Below are 25714 nucleotides of genomic sequence, written 5' to 3'. Positions count from 1 at the left end.
TGAATCTACATCCTTGAATACCACGATGTCGTTTATGAAGCTTAGATGTGTAAGATTAACTTCGAAGCATGTAGGATGATTACCTATATGTTTAATAAGTATAGTATTGTCAGTAGTGACATGAAGGTCACACTCGGAAAAAAAAACTTTGGTCTACTTTTCGTGTAAAGTTGTCATACCACCAAATTACTTTATTGCATAGTTAGTTTATTACTTTCTTAATTTTTTATTCCCCTAATTCATCCACGAAGTATTTATAACTAAACTAGTAAATTTCATAATCTATTTAAAATGAAATATAAAAATTAATAATGAATCAAATATTTAAACCAGTTTTTGTAAACCAAATTTAATCTAATTTTCTTTATCCATCTGAATCTCACATTTTTGTTTTCTCATTGAATTTATATTAATTTTAAAATAAAAATTATCTTTTTTCTTCTTTTTGACATCTATTTTTTGCATAATTTTATTTTTAATCAAAACTTCAAAATGTTTTAATTTGTCAAAACTGTCAAATTGTGTGGTTTCCACTGAAAATGTACGCCAAAACCTTGTGGCCAAAATAGAAAATGAAGAACAATACAATGAAGAGAAAGATAGAGACTGCAAGAACTTGACATGTTCTACTACATGTATTTTCTGATCCTGTTCTTAGCTACAAACCAATAACTAAAATGCTGTAAATAAAATTATAAAAGGTGCGAAATACTAAACCGACGGTTTTGTTGGTTCAAAATTTTCCTGTTGTTGGTTAAGTTTCGCTCTTCTAAACTCGCTCAACTAGAACCTCACAGATCTCCAGATTATCGAGCATCTTTGGCCGCTTGTAGTTCTTTAACAAGAGGGAAGAACACACAACACTAACAGAAGAAGCAGCCATTGCAGCACCAGCAAACCACGGAGGCAACCTGAGATGTGTCCACGGGAAAAGCACTCCTGCAGCAATGGGTATCCCTATGAGGTTATACCCGAGAGCCCATACGTAGTTGAGACGGATTCTTGAAAAGGTTTTTTTGGAAAGATCAATGGCTGTTATCACGTCTTCTAGATTGCTCTTCATCAGAACTATGTCAGCAGCTTCTATGGCTATGTCGGTCCCTGCCCCAATTGCTATCCCTACGTCAGCCGCCACAAGGGCAGGGGCATCATTGATTCCATCACCCACCATCGCCACAACATGACCCGAAGCCTGCAAATCATGAATGTTGAGCAAACAGACCAAACTCAAGTTTCATCTTCCAACATAGTGTTGGAAACACGTGAACTTCAGATTTAAGTATGTAGCTTATGTACCTGTAGCTCCTTCACTTTCTCTGCTTTCTGCTTGGGTTTGGCTTCTGCCATAACAGAGTCAATACCAACTTCACGAGCAATGGCATTTGCAGTTCCCCAGTTGTCACCAGTCACCATGATGCTTGCGATATTCATGGATTTTAAAATGGAGATGGCTGCTCGAGCACTAGGTTTTAGAGGATCCGAGACAGCCAAGAGTCCTGTTAGTTCTCTGTTCACAGAGACAAGAATCCCTGTCTGAGCCATCTCCTCAGCTTCTGCTAGCATCTCTTCAGCATCCTCTGGAATATAAACTCCATGCTGAGACATAAGGTTCTTGTTTCCCACCATAACCTCTCTTCCTTTAACGGTTGCTTTTACTCCGTTTCCAGTGATAGACAAGAACTCATGTGCTTGCGGCCATGCAGGGTTCTCTTCATCATCTCTGAATTTCTTGGCATGGTTGACGATGGCCTTTGCTAGAGGATGCTCACTGTTTACCTGGCAAAAGAATAGTGATGCACATTGGTTTTTGACGCATGATGGGATGGCCAATTGATTTTAGGTTGCAAACTCATTTAATTTAATAAATTTAAGCAACTCAGCCATGTGCGTTCAGTGGTTACAAGAAACTACCTCAGTTGCGGCAACAAGTTCATAGAACTCTCCGAGTGTCATGTTTTTCAGTAGTTTTGTTTTAACAACCACGGGCTTCCCCATCGTGAGTGTTCCTGTCTTGTCAAAGACAATGCAGTTAACCTACACCGCCATTGAAACTGTTAGGTGCCATTCTTTCAAGAAAAAATGTTTCAAAGCAAGAGAGATGTCTACAACTACAAGCTTAACAAGTTAATTTGCACTAACCATGTGAGCCCTTTCTAGGGCTTGACCACCCTTTATCAACACACCTTGGGATGCACCAACCCCAGTGCCAACCATAACAGCAGTTGGAGTAGCCAGCCCAAGAGCACAGGGGCAGGCTACAACCATGACTGATATCCCAAACTGAAGAGCTAGTTCAAATCTATCCATAGAAGCAGGTATCCAAGATTCAGAGTACCAGTGGAGCTTACCAGCAAAGAACCACACAAGCCAAGTCAAGAGCGAGAAGGAGATCACCAGGGGAACAAAGAATTTGGAGATCGTATCAGCCAACTTTTGTACAGGAGCCTTGGCAAGCTGAGCAGACTCAACAAGCCGAATAATCTGTGCAAGTGCACTCTCTGAACCAACCCTTGTAACCTTAACGTGCAACACTCCGTTCGCATTCAAAGTCCCTCCTATAACTGTATCACCCTTTCTCTTAGCCACTAGATTTGCCTCTCCAGTCATCATACTCTCATCCACATGACTTTTCCCCCATACAACATAACCATCTGAAGCTACTTTGACACCAGGAAGGATCTTGATAACATCGTTCTTCTGTATCAACCGACCATCAATCTCTTCTTCACCAGTCACTTGCCCTTCACTGTCCAAACTCAACAATATGGCTGTATCCGGTGTTAACTTCATAAGCTTTGAGATTGCATCAGAAGTTTTCCCTTTAGCCATAACCTCCAGATACTTGCCTAGCAAGATAAAAGTGATGAGCATGGAACTAGTTTCAAAGAAATCTTCTCCCTTGAAACCAGGAGAGGATGCAGCTCTCAACACTGAATACAATGAGTAGAAATAAGCTGCGTTTGTTCCCAGAGCTATCAAGACATCCATGTTAGCAGATCCTCGGCGTAAAGCTTTGTAAGAGCCATAATAAAACCTCCAACCTATTAAAAACTGGACAGGAGTAGCCAAAACACACCTTATGATTTCTCCAGTGTTGAGCATATTGATGACCTTGAACATCAGCAAATGATTAATCCAAGGGATGTACATAAACACCATGGCTGTCAAGAACACTGGTACAGTAAAAACCAGACTCCAAATAAACGACTTATAGTACTTCTTAATCTCCACTTGCCTCTGAGACTCTCTGCCTTCCTCTCCCGCAGAGAATATTGTCGCTTTGAGTTTGGTCCGACCAAAGACCCTAATGAAACTCCTTGGCCCGGTCACATCATGTTTGTACAACACGGATATGATCTTATCTGTTCCATGATGGAACTCCACACTTTGAACTCCAGGAAGAGCTTCAAGTAATGTTTTGATGGATTCATCAACACACTCACCAACAATCTTTAAATCAATCTTGCTCAAATCCTCGCCTGTGCTTATAAGTAGGGCTTCAAATCCAGCGCTTTCTATCTCGTCCAGTAGTTTGTCATGGTCACCTAGTCTCCGATCATAATGAACTTCGGCTTCTTCAAGTGCTAGGGAAACATGGGCTCTTTGTACACCGTTAGTTACTCGCAGAACTCGTTCTATGGTCGAAGAACATGAGCTACATGTCATTCCGTTTATTCTTATCCGGCATACTTTTATGGACGTCTCATTAGCCTCGTTTTCTATCAGTGATGCTTCGAATCCAGCATCTTGAATAGTCTCACAAATTTTCTCCAGGTTGACAAAGTTAGGGTTGAAAAGGACTTGAGCTTGATTGTTCAGCACGTCAATGACAGCTTCATGAATCCCTCGGAGCCGCTTAATAGCCTCCTCGACGGGTCCAGCGCAAGCAGAACAAGTCATCCCGACGACGCGGAACACTGCCTTGGAAGTGGCCTCCTCTTCTGACGATGATCTGCATCCGCCGCCGAACTTGTTTTTTTGCAGCAAAGGATGCCGTGCACTGTACGTCTCTTCCCCAATGGATGTGAGCGCCATTTGGTTCGTCAGTATGGTGAAGGGTTTTATGAATATATTTTGATGCAACTTCTGTTACTCCTCATTCTCTTTATAAACAAGGAGCACGGGTTATTTATAGTAAACAACATCCATATTAGTAACAAAGCCAAAAAGATAAAATGTCAAAATCTTATTTATTATTTTAAAAAAATGTCAAAGTTGCCAAAATATTGTTTCTTTCAAAATATAATGGAAATCAGTATAAAATAAAGTAAACTAACAAAGGAAAATAAATCAAGAAAGAAGAATTAACTTGATGTGTATACTAATATTTTTTAAAATTAACATAAAATTGCTTAATAAAGACAAAATATATCTTAAAGATTGCAAGACTTTCAAAGAATCAAAGTTATCTGAATTTTGAACACATAGAATTTTCAAAGTTGGGACTATTGACTAAAACACATAGAACTTTCAAAGTTGAGGCTATATGGTGCCTTCTCAAACGTTATGGTCCTTCACAACAAAGCCAACTACATGGTGACTTTCTCAAAAGTTATGGTCTTTCACAACAAAGGCAACTACATGGTGACTTCTCAAAAGTTTCTAATCCATTCAACCAATACTATTTATAGGATCCACGGTTATGCCAAAATTTAAAGAAGAAATCAACATAAAATATAAAGTAAACATTATCTCAAACGAATCCTATCAAAAAAAGATATTTAGATAACAAAGTTGATAAGAGAATAAAAATAAAGAGTATAAAGAGACTATTTAAATAAGTTGGAATTTCAAAAAAAACACTACTAGAAAGACTAAAAATAAAATATGGTCTGAAAGAAAACAAAAATAATGATAAGAAGAATAGAATATGCATTTATCAATATGAGAATCTACTATCCAAAAATATTAATCAACAAATTTAAAAATGAAAATTGAAAATTTGACAAACTTTTAATAGTTAAAGATATAAAATATCTCAAATGCAAATGGATATGTTATGCAATAGATATACTAAATTTTTTTGCAGGTAACTACAACTACGAAGCAGTTTTAAAATTTTGTAACATGTTTCACATATTATTACGAATTTCCATGTTTAATACTGCAAAAATAAACAAATATCATGTACCTTACGATAAATTAATATCAAATATATATTTCTACAGAAAATAAAATTTTATATATTTAAATGTGTTATTTTGTTATATGAGCTTCACTACTACACATTAAAATTAATTATATCAATTTGAAATCCAGATTTAAAACTCTATATTATTTATACTCTTCACTTGAAAAATAAGATATTACTTAACATTGGTATATACCTAAAGGGTATGATATTCAAAATAGTGTATTATCAATTATATTATTCAAATAATCTATATAATATTTCAAAGGTAACTTTACAATTAAAAATATAAATACATTTGTAAATACAGTATATATATATATAATTATAATACAAATAAAGAGATAAGTAGATGGTAACTAATTTAAATGTATAATTTTATAAATAAACATAAGCAGGAGAAAATAACGATCATATTACCACATTTTCATAAAGAAAATAAATTTTTGTGTAAATACATTATATTATTAGTAAATTTAAAACTATTACAAAAATTAAACTAAATAGTGTAATTACTAATACAAATTTGCAGTTAATGAAGATAAAATACTTTGTCTAAGCTGCCAAATTCCAAATCACCTATGTGTTTCCTATGTCATGCATATAAATAATAACTTTAAAATTTAAATTTGTTAATTTAGTTTTAGTTTTCAGTTTTATCGGTTATAGAAATTAAAATATAAAACTCAGTTTTGATTTAACTTTTGCTTTGATTTGATAAACTTATCATAAATTAATATATGTTTATTCATGTTTAACCATTGGTGTTTAGTGGTTCTTAGGATCCGGTGTCTTGTTGGATGTTATAGATTTTTTTCTTTGGTATTCTAAGCCTTAGATTCTTTAATCAGAGTATTAGTTAGTTTTTGGAGAATAATGTTGTTCTGTCGGCTTTTGTGTCCTGATAATTTCGGTTATCGGTGGCTTTAGTTTCGCGGGGTTAATGTTCTCGCCAATAGCTGAAGTAGTGAAGTGCAACTTGTTTGGAACAATATTGTCCAAAATATCGAAGAGCATTTTTTTTATAAAAGACTTCTTCAAAAATTGATAGTGCATTATAACTTAGAAGATTTTCTGAAGAAGTATTTTAGTTCGCATTCAAATTTCATAGAAAATTTTAGTTTTTCGTTTAAATATTAGTTTAATGGACTTCTTGGTAAACTCTACTTGATAAGCCTATTTTGATAAGCCTATTCGAGATGTCTGCTAATGAAATTTTCAGATTTGAAAAACTTGCATTTCTAAACGTATTTAATATGGTTTCAAAACAGAGAAGAATTTTGAAAATAGATTTTTTAAGTTTAAATAAAAGGAAAACAATTACAATAATTTTAATTTATAGTTTTCTTTGATTCTAAAAAAAAAAGTATTTTATATTTTGTGAAAGTATAAAATTTGAAACTGAAAATAATAAAATATATACTCACAATGAATTTGGTTTTATATATTTATATAGTTTTAACACACAAAAAATATCAAAAAATTAAGGATATATATCTTATTTGTTAAAGAGAAAGATAAACTATGAACAATACAAATTTAATTTTAAATAATAAGAAAATAATCATATTAAGTTGAATATATAACTTTATTCGAATTTAACACACAAAACACAAATATATTTTCTGAAGAAGTATTTTAGTTCGCATTCAAATTTCATTGAATTTTTTTTATATAGTATTTCCGACATAAGGAGGAAAAAATAAACAGCTGGAAATAAGTTAAAATGAATTATCAATGATCCTCAAACTAAATAGAATGAGAAATAGAAGTCCAAATAATAAATTAGTTATACAGCTTATAGTAAAACAGTTGCCAGACACATTTACTGACCCAAATAAATTGAGTGATCAAGTCACAATATCAATTGTAAATGGTCCAATAAGTATTGATGTTCTAGAAAAATAATATAAAACTGGTAGTCACACCTACAACATGGTATACAAATTGGTTCCAAAGATAAGAATCCTCGTAAATGAAAAGGAGCATATATTGAAAAATGGTCAAAACGAGGAAATAGAGTTTTTGAATAATCTCTAGAAGAGACTTTAAACATGAACGTAAAAGATTCAGGTACCTGAGACAATGAAGAGATATCAATAAAGTTATGTCATGTATGAAATAAAATAGAACCAATAAGCGAATCGACGTCAATAATATTTATGCATGCAAAATAGCAGTTGATATGATGAATGAGGAAGAGGATCATGAAAAAAATTAAATCTAGTGAAAAATGTACACAAATAAATGATTGGCGAGATAAAAAGAAGCAATACAAACTCTTGTGAAAGAGATAAGTATTTGGACCAGTATTCCATACTAAAAAGTGTAAAACAAATGAGATAGAAATGAGTCGTTGCACCAAAGAAAGATAAATATGAAATTAACTGTGAAGAGATATATTATCATATGATAGATGCAACTACTTTCAAGTTCCTTATTATTCTGACAATAAATGAAGAACCTAATTTGTGCGATCCACTGGAAAATGGTAATTCTTGAAAGATAGAATCTATGAAAGATTGGTGATATCAAAATCATATTCCTGAAACTGTAGTTATTCGATCAAATTAAAACAAATTAGTTTTATGGGATATATATTAAAATTGATGTATATGATTGGTCCATGAGTACCATACTTCAAATGTTATTTGAGAAAGTTACTAATCTTTCGGTAACTGAAAGATGTGGTTGCATATGAAAGAAAAGAAAGTCATCATAGTAACTTTTATAATAAGAACATGAATAACTCGTATGTACAAGACAAATGATTAGACAAGTGTATGTAAAGATAGTTGGCTTGAAGTTCAAATAGACCAGGAATTTGTTGTCTTTGTCAAAAAGGAATTATGGACCATAACTATAAAGATCCTAAATATTATAATATAAATCAAAGAGCTTATTTTGCTAAATTCAATTTTCTAAAAGAGATATATTTAACCGCAATGCATATCCTGAAGATATTGCTTCCAAGGGAAGAAATATGATTGTGTGGTTGTACTCTTTTTCCTTATTAAGGTTTTTATCTCATTGGATTTTTCCATAACAAAGTTTTAACGAGGCAACAAAGAACATACAAATGATAGACACCCAAGAAGGACGTTACAATTTCAGATATGAAAGTCTATCTCTGTTCTACAGTTTTTGAGATAAAGAGAATCTAAGAAAATGATCAAATCATACAAGACTAATTCACTATTGAAGAATGGCGATGTTCGTGTACTACAAGTTTTTTCAAGTGACAATTTGACTGACTTATTCACCAAGATGCTAACCATTGCTACTTCAAGAATTTAGTTCATCTTATCGGACTATGTCATCTCAAAGATATCGATGTACGTACACGTTAGGGAAAGTCATTACGCGCTGCACTCTTTTTCCCTACACCTTTGTTTTTCCCACTGGGTTTTCCTGGTGAGGTTTTTGACGAGGCAACATTTTACGCACATAATAGACATCAAGGGGAACTGTTACGAATATTTTGGTGATGTCCATTATGGAAAGTCTTATATGTACTTATTCCCCTAGCTTTACTTATTCTACAAGTTATACTTTGTTCCCATGCTATAGTAATCCTATATAAATGACTCCTTATTCATGGAACAATACACACCAATTCCTCTTTCTCTCTTCTCTACCTATAAAATTACTGATATTATGTTATTCTTTTGAGTTTTATTTTTTTATGTGTTTTTACTAGTTTTATATAGTCAAGAAAGGGACGATGAACCCTTTTAATTTTTTATTACGATTCTAACCACCATACTTTGAGGTTATTGACTGCTTGGTGTACTAAATGGAAACATCAATGTGGATCACATGCCAATAACATCCAAGCTAGCTGAGAAAGTCTGAAGGAACCAAAGCTGACTTCCAACCATAATCATGGAATAATACACATCAATTCCTATTTATCTAACATTACTGATGTTATGTTTTTCTTTTATGTTTTCTTTTTTATGTGTTTTTATTAGTTTTATATAGTTAAGAAAGGGATGATGAACCTTTTCAATTTTTATTACTATTATAACCACCATTTTTTGAGGTTATTGACTGCAGGGTATACTAAATAGAAACACCAAAGTGGATCACATGCCAATAACATCCATGCTATCTGCGAAAGCCTGAAGGAACCAAAACTGACTTCCAACCTTAATCAATTCAACTTCTTGTTTTACGGCTTGGTATACATTGGATCGAAATTCTCTTGCAAGTCTGGAAGGTAAGAGTATGTGTGTCCTGGTTCCCCCCTCACCTCTCTTTGGGATTTAGAAAATAAAAGATTGAGATGCTTTCTTGCGATTTAGAGGGACAATAAAAATTTCTAGTGACCCCATTATTCTACTTCAATGGAATGATCACGTGAAGCTGGAAGCGAGGGTTATGAAAATTTCTTAAAACCCCATTATTCGCCTACGCTTTGCAGAGCATAAAAAGAAATAAAATGAACAAGACGAACTGTAGCAGCATCACTGTTCAATGAAAAAAAAAGATTCAGAGAAGAGAGAGCATAGAGGAAAGGGAACAGAAATGACTACATGTTGGTCCGGATACTTGTTTGAGTTGAGTCCATGTGTCCCTTGATCAATACTCAGAAGATGTAGCCTACACATTTATTTGCAGAACTGAGGTCAGTAGAGGGGTGTGTCAGGCGGCATCAGCTGATCAAAAGGCTGAATTGTTTGGTTGCTAAACTAAGGTCTAGTACATAGAAGTGCCCTTGAGGTTGGCACTGATCTGATCTGGCTTGCAACATTGCAAAGGTGAAGGTAGTGATTTTAAAGTTGTGTGAGTCATTGTTGTTTTCAAACCTCTTTCACATGACTATTCTATGTTTTTCTTGAGGGCAAGCAAATGATAAGTCTGGGGGAGTTCATATACCATTGATTTTACCCGTTTTCACCCATGTTGTAAGTCTTTTTAGAGTCTATTTCTTATGTTGGAGTCTATTTTAGAGCCTTTTCAGGTCTAGGTATGTTTTAGAGTAATATGGAGATTATAAAGCATTTTGGAGCTAAAGAATGAAGAAACTTGTAGATGTTCAAGAAGTCAGACGGAGTCGAGATTCATAAGGAGTGTCGGTCGACACAGACCCTTTAGTGTTGCTTGACACCGACGCGAGTAGACGGGCCGACTATTTCGCAACCAACTTGAAGCCCAGAAGATCCACATAATTACAAGACTACCCTTGGTCGGCCTAAGACCTACTATTTATGTGTTTGCCCATTGTTTAGGCAACACACAATCTTTTCTATCTTTTTCACTACAACATATTATTTTGGGGTTTTTAGTAGATTTTGAGAGAAGATCCAAGACTCATTCAGAGATTTGTATTGGAACTACAATTTTCTTACTCTATCTATTTTATGTTTTCTATGTTTCGCTTAATTATATCTTAGTAGTTCATCTTGTTAGATTCAGGGTTAGTTAAGGTTTTGATGGATTAGTGAACCATAGAACTGCTAGAGTGAATTATTAGGTTTCCTTCATCAGAATTGTTCTTACTGCTTGTGTTCTAGAGTAGCTAACTAGAACCTTGATTTTAGGATGGTTGACAACTACGAGAGTATGATCATATCCTGAATTATTTTTGTTGAGCTAGGTTGTTAGATACATGCGAGAGTTGGTCTACGAATCTAGTGAACATATCGATTAGGACATTTAATGCTTGTATAAGGAAGTATCGATTGACACATAGTCAATACTATCTATCGACACTCGATCCTTGTTCACATTCGAGAGCTGGAGCATAGGACTTAGTCATCTGATCATACTTGCATCGAAATATGGATATCTTACTTTAGTATTCGAGTTTTAGGACGGTTATTCACATACCCTTAGCATCTATTTAATATAATCATAATTTCTTGAAACCCTAAGTTTAGCTATTTTCTCATATATTCTCACAACAAATCAATCAACTGTTTGCTCTTATTTACTGTCTTATAACTTTTTGCTTAGTTTAATCTTAATATCATTAAGTTTATTACGTGTTCACGCTCTATGTGGATTCAATCCCTAATTAATATAATTTAACATCTTATTTGAGAGAGAAAGTTGCCCATAGAGTAATTTGAGTTATATAACCTGCGATCCACTCAACCAATCCTTACTTTGGATATTATGAAATTGTGTTTATTTGGCCAACAATCAGTCCCTCCAAGACTCGTTGATATGGAACAGTGAGTATCTTTTTTGATTGGTGAGCGACTTTTGGTTAGATTTTCGTTGACCTTTGAAATTTTGTTTATAGAGCGCTAAGAGCTGTGAATCAAAAACAAATCAGTAAAGAAAAGATATTCGAGAATGAGATTTTTTAATTATTGAATAACAACCAACAGATGTTGAGTCAATAACATCCAAAATGATAACACCATAAGAATCCACAAGTCTCTAATTAAGGTTTTGCAAAAGAAAAATCAAACTAAGGACTGGAGACAATAAGCTTGCAGATCCATCTTCATAATACTGTCATTGGGTTTCCTGGTAAGAAAGCAATTAGTCAAAAATTATCAAGAAAAACGAATAAAATCAAATAAACACAACACGCAAAGCGACCATAACAATAGCTTGGACCACAAATATATAAACCCATGTCAACCCAACCAACAACACAGAACACCTCTTCTTTAGACCAAAACATTTCTAAGCAGTCAGTCATATAGATCATCAAAGTAGTTAAACTAACAATGCGTACATACACTTATATTACAATTATTATCATATATGAAACCTAGATGACATTGTTACTAAAATCTGAAATGTGAATAACTCCAGTATCAATTCTAAACTATATCAAACTATTCAATACTAAAGCAAGAGAGTGTTTATTCTCCAAATATTGTCATTGAACCGATTATCGTCCACTCAAAAGAAATATAAGCAAGAGAAATACCGTTGAGTTTCGTGGCACATCTTTTGTCAGGTGGCTATCACGCAGTTGCAATGTAGCCACTCTGCATTAAATCCCTTTTTGAATCTTTCCTGAACTTGTTGGTCCCAAAATGACCTAAAAATGCACTTCTTATCAAGCTCCATTGTCGGAATATCTTCCATAAAAAGTTCATTTTTAGGACACTTTGGGACCAACAAGTTCAGGAAAGATTCAAAAAGGGATGTAAGGCAGCGTGGCCACATTGCAACTACGTGATAGCCACCTAAGAAAAGATGTGCCACGAAACTCAACAGTATTTCTCTTGCTTATTTTTCTTTTCAGTGGACGATAATCTGTTCAGTGACAATCTTTGCAGAATAAACACTCTCTTGATTTAGTATTGAATAGTTTGATGTAGTTTATAATTGATACTGGAGTTATTTACATTTCAGATTGTGGTAACAATGTCATCTAGGTTTCATATATGATAATAATTGTAATATAAGTGTATGTACGTAGTGTTAGTTTAACTACTTTGATGATCTATATGACTGGCTACTTAAAAGTGTTTTGGTCTGAAGAAGAGGTGTTATGTGTTGTTGGTTGGGTTGACATGGGTTTATATATCTGTGGTCCAAACCATTGATTTGGTCGCTATGTGTATTGTGTTTATTTGATTTTATTCGTCTGTTTTGATAATTTTTGACTAATTGCTTTCTTACATGGAAACTCAATGACAATATTATGAAGATGGATCTACAAGCTTATTGTCTCCAGTCCTTAGTTTGATTTTTCTTTTGCAAAACCTTTATCAGAGACTTGTGGATTCTTAGTTTTTATCATTTTGGATGTTATTGACTCCACATCTGTTGGTTGTTATTTTATAACTAACCAATCTCATTCTCGAATATCTTTTCTTTACTGATTTTTATTAATTCACAAATCTTAGCACTCTATAAATAAAATTTCAAAGGGGTCAATGAAAATCTAACCAAAAGTCGCTCACCAATCAAAAAAAAAAAGATACCCAGTGCTCCTTATCGTGAAACTTGGTCACCAAGTTCTCCAAATTTTGGGGTAGAGATGAGGTAGCTATATGGGCAACTAGGTCAACGTTTACAACACGGTTCAAGTTTTATCCCATGTGCAGAGATCATAACAAAATTTATATTGCAATATTTGAGTTTCGATATACATTGTGGATTTCGATTAGCAAAGGCATTTAAATTTTGATATACATTGTTGAGCCCCCCTTGGAAGTAAGCACCGTTTCCAAAGTGGCTTCGGATGTAGCTTTGCAGGATCATACCGTTGAGGTTGATTCCGAAATGTCCACTGGCCCCGATAGTATTGTTTCTGATCAGGAGGATGGAGAGGTTGAGTCTGAAGAGGTGGAAAAGGAATTGTTATCAGGAAAGCCGGACAGGTGGTGGTTGTGACCAAGACTCGAAGGTTGATAACTAACTCGGATTGGTAGGAGAATCAAGGGTGTCGAGGGTCGAAGCAAATACCCATATCGCTAAGAAGAAGGCTGGCAAGACAGTTCCTTCCTTGACTTGTGGTTCTTCAAAACTTGGTCTCTCCAAGGAAGAAGCCAATGGGAAGCATAGTGTTCGTATTGGTGAAACGGGTGGGTCGGGTGCTACTAAGGGTGACACCAAAATATAAACTCATGCTCCATCATGATAAAGCTATGCCTTCCTTTGTTTTTATGATGTTTTATCTTGATGGTTTATGTTGGTTGAACGATATATTTGATTATCTATTTTGTTGATTGGATATTTGGCATCTTTCAAAACTCTATATTTTTATTTTGCAAAGCCTATCTTTTGGTTTGGTTTGGGTCATTTAAACTTTCACCTTTCTTATTCTTATTTGAATTTAACACCAAAAACACAAATATAATTGGTGAAAAATAATATCTTTCCCATTAAGATAGCTTACATACTAGTGCATTACAGTTTTAGCAAACTTTTCAAAAAGTCTCCTAACTCTAAATTTTCTTTTCGTTTCAGAAAACTTATTAATAAGTAGGTATGCTAGTGCATGTTGTAAAACAAACGGTTTAGAGACTGAATGTTTCTGTGTTTTTATTAATCATAATATGGGTTCCTTTATATAAGGATTACAAGTCATAGAAAAGGAAAGTATCCAAAAACCTAAACCAACAAGGATTAGGAAAACTACTAATACATAATAATGGAAAGATAACAATTACAAGGAAAAGGAAATAGAGTTTTCTTTTCTCCAAAGCATAAGCCGCCTCTCTTTCTCTCTCCTAAGGTCATGGCCGCCTCTCTCTCTCTTTCTAGGGTTGGGCCGTCTCTCTCTCTAAGTGTATGGACCGGTTATGGACCGGGCCGGTTATGGACATCCATCAATTGATTTATAACACTACCCCTTGGATGCCATAACCATTCAGGGATTGTAATACGCTTAATGTTGCCTCATTAAAACCTTATCAGGAAAATCCAGTGGGACAAAACCATGATGAAGGAAAAAGAGTACAACACGTACTGCTCCCCCTGATGTGAACCTCAGTGCAGGTTCTTTAGTCTACGCATCTGATGCGTGATCTTTCCTGGACGTGCAGGAAGGGAGTAATCAAATCGGCCAAGTTTATTACTGAACCGTAATTGGACCATTTTGATCTTTCCGGTCTTTTCTCATGTCTTCTGACATCGTGTGTACATGGTCAAGAAGTGAACCTTTGCTGTCGACCACTCTATACTTTGGTCAGACATGTACGACTATGGTCCTCGACCAAAAACATCCTCACGGATACTCTCTTTGGCTATCGACTATGCACTAATCTGATCGATCCATGTTGAGTCATAGACTTCTTTTATACATGTTCATAACTTGTCTCATGAGTGTTCAAGATCATGACTTGATCAATGATCATTGTTGTAATGAATTTTACAATCTTATCTAACTATGGCACTGTGGCCAAATACACTCATGAATCTCACATGTGGTCATCGATCTCTATTGCCTTAGGCAATGCCATATTCGTTTTTCATTGCAGTCCTATCCTTATATTGATGTCGTCTCATGACCTCTGTTGCTGTGGATCATATCACACAATGAATATATATTAGGTCATGGACTTCGATCACACATTCTTATGGACTGCAACCTATTGGTATCCGATCGAGAAGGATAGATTAAATGTCTCCTCTCAGCCTCACAGCAGCAGCAGACTGTTCTGCTATGCCAGATCCTTATCTAAGGGATCTGATATTGGATTGGTCTATCCGGAGAACATGCTATCCGAGGTAGCAAGCTGAGGCAATCCGAATTACCTTTCTTTGGGCTGATCTTTCTTTTCCACTAGCCCGTACTACAATCTAGTCGGTCCATGCTAGTGTCACAGATCTGTATAAACCTTTTAACCTCTCTTTAGGTTGGTTTAGTATAAACACAAGGAATTCGAATTTCTTTATTAGTTTACATATGGACTGAATTTGATCGTTCTTATAGAACTCCTTTACTAGTATTATATACTATATGCAGCTGCTTTGTTTCAGTCCATGAACAGCTTAGGAACAATGCTGTCCTTTATCCAGTGATCCATATGCTGCTTACTACATCTTTATATGTCAATCTAATTTCTTTCTTATGACCAGACCTTTATCAATTTCGAAATTGTGTAGCAGCATCCACCACATAGGAGTTTATCTCCTTATAATATGTTCCATGGTCTCTGTGAGTATCCTTGTGTAACAAGCTATGATTGAATGCTGTTAGTAGGAAACATGAACACCTTTAGACCTCGTGATCATGTACCATATCTCACGGTTTCTTTTTCCTCACAAGACCCATCTATTTCACTGGTTTATATCAGATGGCATTTCTGTATATATGTATGTGGCCAATACGCCTATCTTTCTCAATAGATACTTTAAACCCCACGTTTATCTTTTCAATATAATCTTTATTCTTTATGAGTACTCTTTCGTGAGTTCTGATCCTCATTTATATCTTTATGTTCAAGTGCTACTCTCTTATGTAAAAATATATATTTATGTGTCGACACTTATATATGGTTCCATTGTGTTCCAGACATGATCTAATCGATTTGAGATTTCATTATCCAGGACCTTTGTTACCTAGTAGCTTGGCGTCCCATACTACATGGTTTGGTACCTTAGATGTTTAGCTGCGCAGCCTTTTCTCAATGTCTGGTCTGGTTTCCTTATGACCTCGGATTTGTATTCTATGCACCTTTCTCTTTCCGAGGTTCCTTATCTTTTGAAACACTTTGGTCTATCTTGTATAGACTCTGTAGCAACTTGACTGTGTCTCTTTCTAGGACATCAGATTTCGTTTGGTGCTAAGCTGGTTATAACTTAGTCATTCTTTTCTTTTCTTTTCGGGTCAGTGTCTGGCATCTCGATTAGCTAGCTATGTATAATCTTTTCTTTCTTTGGACGTCTATAATTCTAATCCGAGGATCTTTGCCAAGACAATGATGGTTGATACCATTTTGTTTCTTATCATTCTTTACTCTTTACCAGCTTATAGCTTTCTCTTTTTAATGTTGGATAGTCGGATTCATTGATCATACAATCCGTGTACCTGGCTACTTTCTGATCACCCATATTTGGCTCAAGGTCTCTTAGAAGTCCTGGGAAAAAGTCATACTCTTATCCAACATATATTCCCAATCCTCTTCTGAGGTTTCATCTTAGACGGTACATATGTCTGTGGTGATTTATTCAAAGTCTCTTAAGATGGTGTATGTCTGGTTTATGACCCGTATTCAATCTGAGATGAGAATATCTATGCTCACTTATATGGCCTGATATATTTTCACTTTATATACATGTAAATCCATGATGTCCCTAAGCTTTAGGATGGATGTCCGATCCTTATAGATAATGGACTGCACGGCCAAGCCGTTTATATCATGGTCATAGACCATGGTTCACAAATTTTTGGTATTGATCATGTATCACGGGTTTATCCTCTCTCCCCCTCATGAACATACTATAATTCCGTGACGCTTAGGACAATAAAGCCTAATGAGTTTCCCTTTGTGTACATGTTTCACAACGTGAGATCTTATGGGATAACTCTTTGTGCCTTCTCAATATCAATCTTTGCATCAAGTTTAGACTAGGATGGCTAATCCGGTCTTGCCATAAAGTGTATAATTTTCGTGGGATATATCAGTATGATCCCCACGGCTCTTGCCTCTTGTCATACTGATCTGTAGCATAGTTTTGATCAGTAGATTACATAGGTATAGTCTTGACCACTTTTTTAAAGGGTCTTAGGCGTTTTCTTTCTTTCTTAAATCTGAAGGAACTTGTTTCCTTTTGCCCATTGTTTCTATTTGGAAACCATATTAACTCAATGGGTCATATATTCTTGGGTGTATATAATGCCCTTTAGGAAATGCCTTAGCCATAGATTTCTTACTAGGCTACTATACCGTACCATAATGCCTTTTAGGCGATTTCTTTATCAATCATTCACATTATCAAGTAAGATCAGGCAAGATATAATAGTAATGAACTCAAATCAATTCTATTATTATATATAAAATCGTGAATGACAATTAGGTTTACAGCAAAGCACAAATCAAAGACATAAAACACAATTAGCATGTCGAGATCTTTCTTTAGTCAATAGACATGCCGGCCACACCATCAGTTACATTGGACACGACTGCCTTGGATTCATCCTGATCCATATCAGTCTTATTTGCTTCAGGATGTCTCATCTCACTATTTTTTTTTAGCAATTGATTACTCTGCTCAGTTAGGCATGAGAGCAGATCATTATAGGTGGTGAAACCTTTTTCTCTATAGATATGTTGTAACAATAAATCTCTTGGATCGGCTGTGAGGAAGGTCTTTTCGAGTAAATCCTCCTCTGTTACCACTTCACCACATAGTCTCAGTTTGTAAACGATTTTGGACAAAGCAAAATGATATTCATCCACAGACTCAAAGTCCTGGAATCTGAGACTCATCCATTCATGTCTGACCTTTGGTAATAACACCATTGTGTATCTGGATTTTAATTTTGTCCAAAGGTTACGAGGATTCTCAATATTTAGGTACTGATTTTTTAGATCTTCAGTGAGATGATGGCACATAATTGTTATGGCTCTTAACTTTTCACTTCTAGTTGCATAATCACCCTGAATGATACTCCTTCCGAGTCCTCTTGATTTCAGGACAACTGAAGTGTTCATTGCCCATTCTAGATAATTTTCTCCAGAGAGATTTAGGACAACATGATCCAAGGGCTCAAATCTCGGCATCTGAAATCATGTTATCAATCAATTCATGATTTAGAATTCATGCAACCAATTCAAATAATCAGTGCATATGATTTCATAAGTCTCTTGATCAAAGCACTTTACTACTCGACCATGGTGCGAGACAAGTCAAGAATGCAAGGTCTATATGTGATGCTTAGGCCACACGGCCATGTAATGTGATACAACGATCCTAGAGATCGGTTCATGAGATATGCAAGCAAGGTCACACGACCATTCAGATATGGTGTCTCTCTAGGCCACACGGCCAAGCTATGATGCATTAAGCCACACGGCTTTCAATCACATGATGCAAACAATGTGATCTATCAAGGGCACAAGGACGCGAGTATGAACAATGCATCGGAATGGTTAGGCCACACGGCCAAGTAGAAGCCACACGGCCAAGAAAGAGAAGCCACGAGGCCAAGATTCAATTTAGGGTTAATGCATATAGTTTTACATGTAATTTCAATCCTAAGGTGGTTGGTTTCTATCAGTTCATGATTCAATCAAACAAACAAACCAATCGGCCAAGTAATAGAACAAGCCACACAGCTATTTAGTTCAATTCAATATCATCCCTAGAATTAGATCTAAGTTCAATTGCAATCAATCAGTAGTGATCAGGTTCAGATATGAATGCAACAAGGCCACACGGCAACGGATGATGATCTAGAGCAATTAACCTAGTATGTATTAAGGCCACACGGCCACAATCTAATTCGATTTCAAAGTGATAAAACTAGGTCATTAGGGTTTTAACCAATTCAAGCAATTCAGATTCAGGTTTAAACAATCCTAATCAATATTTTCTTGGTGATCAAACAAACAATTAAGTTTCAAATCAAAATTAAAACCGATTTTCCAATTTAGGGTTTTAGGGATTTCGAAATTTTGATCTTTGATCAAAGGGATTTGATTTGAGATTCAAAACCTTTAAGGTTATGATTTTAATTGATCAATGGATCAATCTCGATTTAGGGTTTAGGGGATCGGACTTATTCGAGCTCTGATTTACTCTTTTAGGGTTTGATCTATTATCCCAGGGTTTTATCTTAGAGATTAGTTTTTAGGGTTTCAATCTTTACAAACAATCCAAATTCAATTCTCATGTTCTTAGAATTAGGGTTACCTTTTGTTTGTAGATTGTAGAAACTGGACCACCAAGAGAACCTCGAACGGACGCGAGCTGGAACGAGCTGGTGTTGAAGTCGCGCGAGCTGATCGCTGTCGGGTTGCGAGCTGGATGATCGGGGAACGCGAGCTGTAGCTGTCCGGGATGCAAGCTGAGAATGGATGGAGCTGAGGCTGTGTTCGTCTAGTATCAGAAACACCTTAGGGCTGGGGCTGATCGGATGAACACGAGCTGGAATGCTTGCAAGAACAGATTAGGGTTCGTCGGGTTAGGGTTTAAAGTCGCCGGCTAGGTTTTAGGTTTAGGAGTTTTTCGATTTGCTCAGGGAGTTTAGAGACTCGTGCTGATAACGTGTTGTAAAACAAACGGTTTAGAGACTGAATGTTTCTGTGTTTTTATTAATCATAATATGAGTTCCTTTATATAAGGATTACAAGTCATAGAAAAGGAAAGTATCCAAAAACCTAAACCAACAAGGATTAAGAAAACTACTAATACATAATAATGAAAAGATAACAATTACAAGGAAAAGGAAACAGAGTTTCATTTTCTCCAAAGCATAAGCCGCCTCTCTCTCTCTCTCTAGGGTTGGGCCGTCTCTCTCTCTAAGTGTATGGACCGGTTATGGACCGGGCCGGTTATGGACCGGGCCGGTTATGGACCATGCCGGTTATGGACCGGGCCGGTTATGGACATTCATCAATTGATTTATAACAGTGCATAACTTCTTGACAGATTTTTTATAAAAAAAAGTATATCCCTAAACCCTAAAAACAAATAGTTCACTACAAGAAAACATGCTTATAACGAGGAAAAATTACGAGGAAATATATTCTTCGTAAATTTACGAGAAAATTATTACGATTTTACGACAAAACTGAATTTCGTCGTTAAGTCGTAGTAAAGTTACAAGGAAAATGTTTCGTGGTAATTTACATGTAAATTTATGTCGATTTTACGAGGAAAGAGAAAATTCGTTGTAAAGTCCTTGTAACTTTACAAGGCTTTTACGACGAAACATGTTACCATTAATTTTTGTGAAAACGTGTTTTAAGCATGCTTTACCAAACTGATACCCTCGGTTTAGAGATTTTGGAATAACTTGATTAGCTGCTATCAAAGTTACACCTCGTGAACGAATAGTTGCTAGAAAAGAATCACCTTTGCAAGAAGAAGTGTGTATCACTGAAGTGGAAGTATCTGAACAACAAACTGATGACATCCTTCTAATTGATGTGGATAACCGTCAATATGAAGATCTTTTCGACGATATGACGGATGAAGAAGGTGAAGAAGAGTTCGATGCAAGCGATGATGATCATTGTACTGATATTGATGAAAACTCGAATGATTCAGAATGATGTAATATATGTTTTAAATATTTTTTACAAAATATATAAATCAGTTTAAGACTTAATACAAATGTATATTGTTTGGTTATAATAATTATTTGTTGGCTTTTAAGGATTTAATTGGAGTTTAGGGTTTAAGAGTAAATATGATAAATGGGAGAATGGGGGAATTGGGTAAAAGGGATATGATGTTATAGGTAAGAGACTTTGGGGTTTAGGGATTTGATTTTCAGGGATTCAGATATAGTCGTAGTAAATTCATAGTAATGGAAAATACGGGCCTGGTATATTCCTTGTAATACACGTGTCCTTGTAAATTCGTTGTAATCATTTCCCTGTAAATTCGTTGTAAAGATTTCCTTGTAAATTCGTTGTAATGCTTCCTTGCAAATTCGTTGTAACTCTAAGAACGCGGGTCTGGTAGATTCGTCGTAAACATGTGTCCTTGTAAATTCGTTGTAATGCTTTCTTTGTAAATTCGTTGTAATGCTTTCCTTGTGAATTCGTTGTAACTTTACAAGGATTTTTTGACGAAATATGTTACCATTATATTTGGTGAAAACGTGTTTAAGCTGTTTTACCAAACTGATTTTGTTGTAAGCATTCTCAAGCCAAGCAAGTTAACTTCATTTCATACATTCGGTTTAGAGATTACGGAATAATTTGATTATTTGCTATCAAGTGGTTGTTTGATTATAGTACTTATAAGTTGTGTTTTAAGGATTCAATTGGAGTTTAGGGTTTAAGAAAAAATATGATAAAGGGGATGATGTGGTAAAAGGGTATGGTGTAAATAGATAAGTGATTTGGGGTTTAGGGATTTGATTTTCGGGGTTTCAGATATACTCCTAGTAAATTCGTCGTAATAGAAAACACACGGGCCTGGTAGATTCCTCGTAATACATGTGTCCTTGTAAATTCGTTGTAATCCTTTCCTTGTAATCTCATTGTAAAGTTTTCCTTGTAAAGTCGTCGTAAAGTTTTCCTTGTAAGTTCATCGTAAATATTCCTTGTAAATTCGTTGTAATTTTAAAAACGCGGACCTGGTAGATTCCTCGTAACACTAAAAACGCGGGCCCGGTAGATTCCTCGTAAAATTACGACGACTTTACGAGGAGTGTTGTTTTCTTATATAAGCTCGAAACATGAATGAGGAATGCCTCCTTCATTCCTCTCAAACCACTCCTCTCTTTCTCTCAAAGGTATGTTGTTTTTAATATTAATTTAGGTTTAGGTGGTTAGTTTAGGTGGTTAGTTTAAGTAATTAGTTTAGGTGATTAGTTTAGGTAATTAGATTAGGTGGTTAGTTTATGTGGTAATTTTAGGTAACAAAACTATATTCAAATATTAGGTTGAGGTATTTAAACGGCTGATTAGATATTTTTTAAAAAAAATTAAATATATTTTATTTTCTTATAATTTTATGTAATTAATTATATTAATATGTTTTTTTTTTCAAGGTGGCTCCTAAAAAGATGGAATTGATGGTATGAATAAGCTTCATCAATGAAGCCACAAGGACGACTTCATCCTACTCTTCGAGACGGAACCCATAGATGAAGTACGAGACTCTCCAGGAAGAAACACCTCCAACAACTACTTCGACGGCGTCCTCCCTTGGCTTTTTATTTTTCATTTTTTTTTGTTTTCTATTATTAATTTGAATATTATTTTATAACATTTATATATTTTTAAAAAATATATATTTTAATTTTCAATAATTTATTTTATAATTTATATATTTTGATTTTGAATATTTCATAACAATATAATAATATGACAATGAGATGTAAATTTCGTACAATGTTTACAAGGAGTTTACAAGGAAGTACTTGTAAAATCCTCGTAATCTTTACGAGAAATTTACTAGAAAATACTTGTAAATTCCTCGTAAATATTACAAGGACTTTACATTAAAAGATTTGTAAATTCGTCGTAAATTGAACAAGCACTTAAAGACGATTTTACAAGAAAACTATACGAGTCTTTTACGATGAAGCGTAACTACGAAACTACAACGAAATACTCTCTTTCGCTTTTACAACGAATTTATTTCGTCGTAAATGTTACATGGAAGTTACGACGAATCTTGCATTACGACGGGCGTTTTACAACGAAACGCTATTCTTTGTTAATTCGTTGTAATCCTTCTATTATAACGAATTAACAAGGAATATGACCCTTGTAATAAATATGTTTTCTTGTAGTGGTTTAACTAGATAAATAATATTTTACTCAACATAAAATCAAGTAATAAATGTTTAATATATACAAAATAAAAATCTAACCCTAAAAAAATACCATCTTTACTTGAACATATGTTACCAAAACCTAACCAATAGACAATCATGATTTAGAATTTATATCATCTATATCAATTTTATTAAATTTAAATTCAGATGATTTAGAATTCTTTATATTTACTTGATTTCAATTTATTTTCCATCAATTTTTTTGAATTTTTTTTATAAATTAATTTTAAAATTATAGACATGAGTATTTTTTGAGAAATATTCTCTTAGAAGATTTTCTTTTGTAAACTCTCTTATAAGATTTTCCTGTCTTGAGAAAACTTCCCATGGTTATAACTATAAAAGTGTATACTGTTTTTTTTGTTTAGTCATAAAGTATAGTTGTAATTTTAATATCTACTAGGTTCTTTTGCATATGATTTAATTTTTTTTTCTTTGACAACATATGATTTAATTTGAGTTATATATTTGCATTCAAAATTTAAATTTTAGGTTATGTTTGCAAGCATTTTGTGTATATTTTTATTATATAGAAATAAAATAAATATTAATAAAGACATTAGACGTAATAATTTCAGTTCCTTAAATATTATTTTTAAATTAATTTAACGTGATGATTTCTTAAATAATATTAGAGGATGAAATAAAGCACGCACCATTCTCTTTTTTTTTTCCTGTAACAAGCACGAACCATTCATTTCTTATTAAAATTACCATTGTTATTTTCAATGTAGTTTCCTTTTTAAGACCACTTTAGTACCGACAAAAAAGGATGCGCCATTTGCTTTTGTGAATGTTCATTAATATTTTAAAGTAGTTGCCTTTTTTTTTTTTGGGAAAATTGTTTTTTTAAAGCAAAAAAAGATAACTATGTCCCTTTAGACTAATCTTATATACTTTATGTTCCATTAGCCTAATTATTTTCAAAAGGGAAATAATACCCTTAAAATTGTAATTTTTATATATAATAAATAATGGGTTCGATCAAGTGGGATCGATCGATCCGAAATTACAAGGTCGAACGGATCGATCGATCCTGATCATTATGCAAAAAAAAAAAAAGCGGAGGATATACTGATCGACCTGGTCCATTTCACTCAATCGGCAAAGATTGATTTCATACTGATCGACCGATCTCGAATTATAGACCGATCGATCTGTGGAAGCATAGATATGAATTATGGTAGAAATAATGTGAAATTTTTGTGAAATTTTTGTGAAAAATCAATGAAATATAGAAGACAACATGAGAAGAAGATTACCACTTTTTTTCGTTTTTTTTTAAATCGATTTTTTCAAAATATGAAAGTGAATATTCCCAAATATTTTGTTTCCATATTTTTAGGAACTGATTTCTTATCCGTAGAATACAACTAATATGTAGAAATCAGTTTCTACATGTTTTTAGAATTATAGTAATGTGTAATTTTGATTTCTATATGTTTTAGATTTACAGTAAATCTGTAGAAGTCGGTTTCTACGTGTTTTAGATTTATATTAATGTGTAGATTTTGATTTCTAAAGATTTTAGATCGGTAGGTTAAGCGCGGAATGTGTATTCTAAATATTTTTAGAATACTCTTATTTATGTAGATCACGTATTCTAAACATTGTAGATTCAATGAAAAAGTGGATTTCGTTTTCTGCTTCGTAGAATGTCATTTCTACTTTATTTAGAATAGAATCTGAAAATTATGATTTAAACATTTTTAGGACTGAAAAAAATACAACTAAGTCCGTATAGGTATTTTATCAATAGTTACTATTTTTCCAATTTTTTTTGTTTGTAAAACTATTTATTAAATTTATTTTCAAAAATATTAAAGGATATTATAGGCAAAAATGACACAAAATAGATATTAGTCTAAAAGGACATATTTTTAATTTTTTTGCTTTAAAAAACAATTTTCCCTTTTTTTTGGTCAAAAAAGTAGTTGCCTTTTTAAGACCATCTTTTATACCAACAAAAAAAGGAAGAACCATTTATTGCTTTTGTGAGTTTTATTTTTCTATCTTTTCATCACACTGAATTCAGAGATATATGATCACTGAACAATAAAGATAATAGGTTGTTGTTTAAGATTTCGCAGATGCAAATATTTTAAAACAAAAGATATATTAGTTATACAATAAATAAATTTTGAATAATAATTAGAACTATTTAAATTTTATCTTAATTCTAAATTGTTTAAAAATCAATAATCTCAATATATTTTAGATCTTTTGTGACATTTCAATAACATTAATCTAAATAAGTTAAGAGAATGAGCGGCGAGACTAGGGTTTTGGCGAGAAACGAAACTAGTGCTTTGAATTCGGAGGATCAGGATGCAACCATGATGGATGTGGGGGAGAGATCGAGACCACCAGGAGACCCGCCCGATAGGGTGACCACATGGGCAGCGAAGGCGGCGGGTACGACGGCAGGAGGTATGCCGGTTCCAGAGGCTTTGATTGATGATGTGTTTGTGTCGAGAAGGCTCAGAGTAGATTTTCCGAATGGAGAAGATGGAGAACCATCGATCACGATTGAGAACGGGGTACTTGAAGCAATGAACAGAATGTGCAAGCAGTGTATGATTGTTAGGGTTTTGGGGAGGAATGTTCCGATCTCTGCCTTGAGTAGGAAGCTAAGGGAATTATGGAGTCCGAAGGGATCGATGTATGTGATGGACCTACCTTGACAGTTCTTC

At 34.2% G+C, this 25714-nt stretch overlaps 1 protein-coding gene across 1 annotated transcript; it reads right to left on the bottom strand.

The window, feature by feature from the left end:
- Positions 1-534: 534 nt before the first annotated feature.
- LOC111213548 (probable copper-transporting ATPase HMA5) lies at positions 535-4110 on the bottom strand. The gene is made up of 4 exons (XM_022715336.2): positions 2140-4110; positions 1912-2034; positions 1297-1776; positions 535-1192 (listed from the first exon to the last, which is right to left on the bottom strand). Exons 1-4 carry the CDS (start codon positions 4033-4035, stop codon positions 770-772), a joined length of 2922 nt encoding a protein of 973 aa, XP_022571057.1. The 5' UTR covers positions 4036-4110; the 3' UTR covers positions 535-769.
- Positions 4111-25714: the final 21604 nt, after the last annotated feature.

Source organism: Brassica napus, chromosome C9 (assembly GCF_020379485.1).
Source record: "Brassica napus cultivar Da-Ae chromosome C9, Da-Ae, whole genome shotgun sequence".
NCBI classification, from domain to species: domain Eukaryota; kingdom Viridiplantae; phylum Streptophyta; class Magnoliopsida; order Brassicales; family Brassicaceae; genus Brassica; species Brassica napus.
This window is presented reverse-complemented; position numbering and strand designations above follow the sequence as displayed.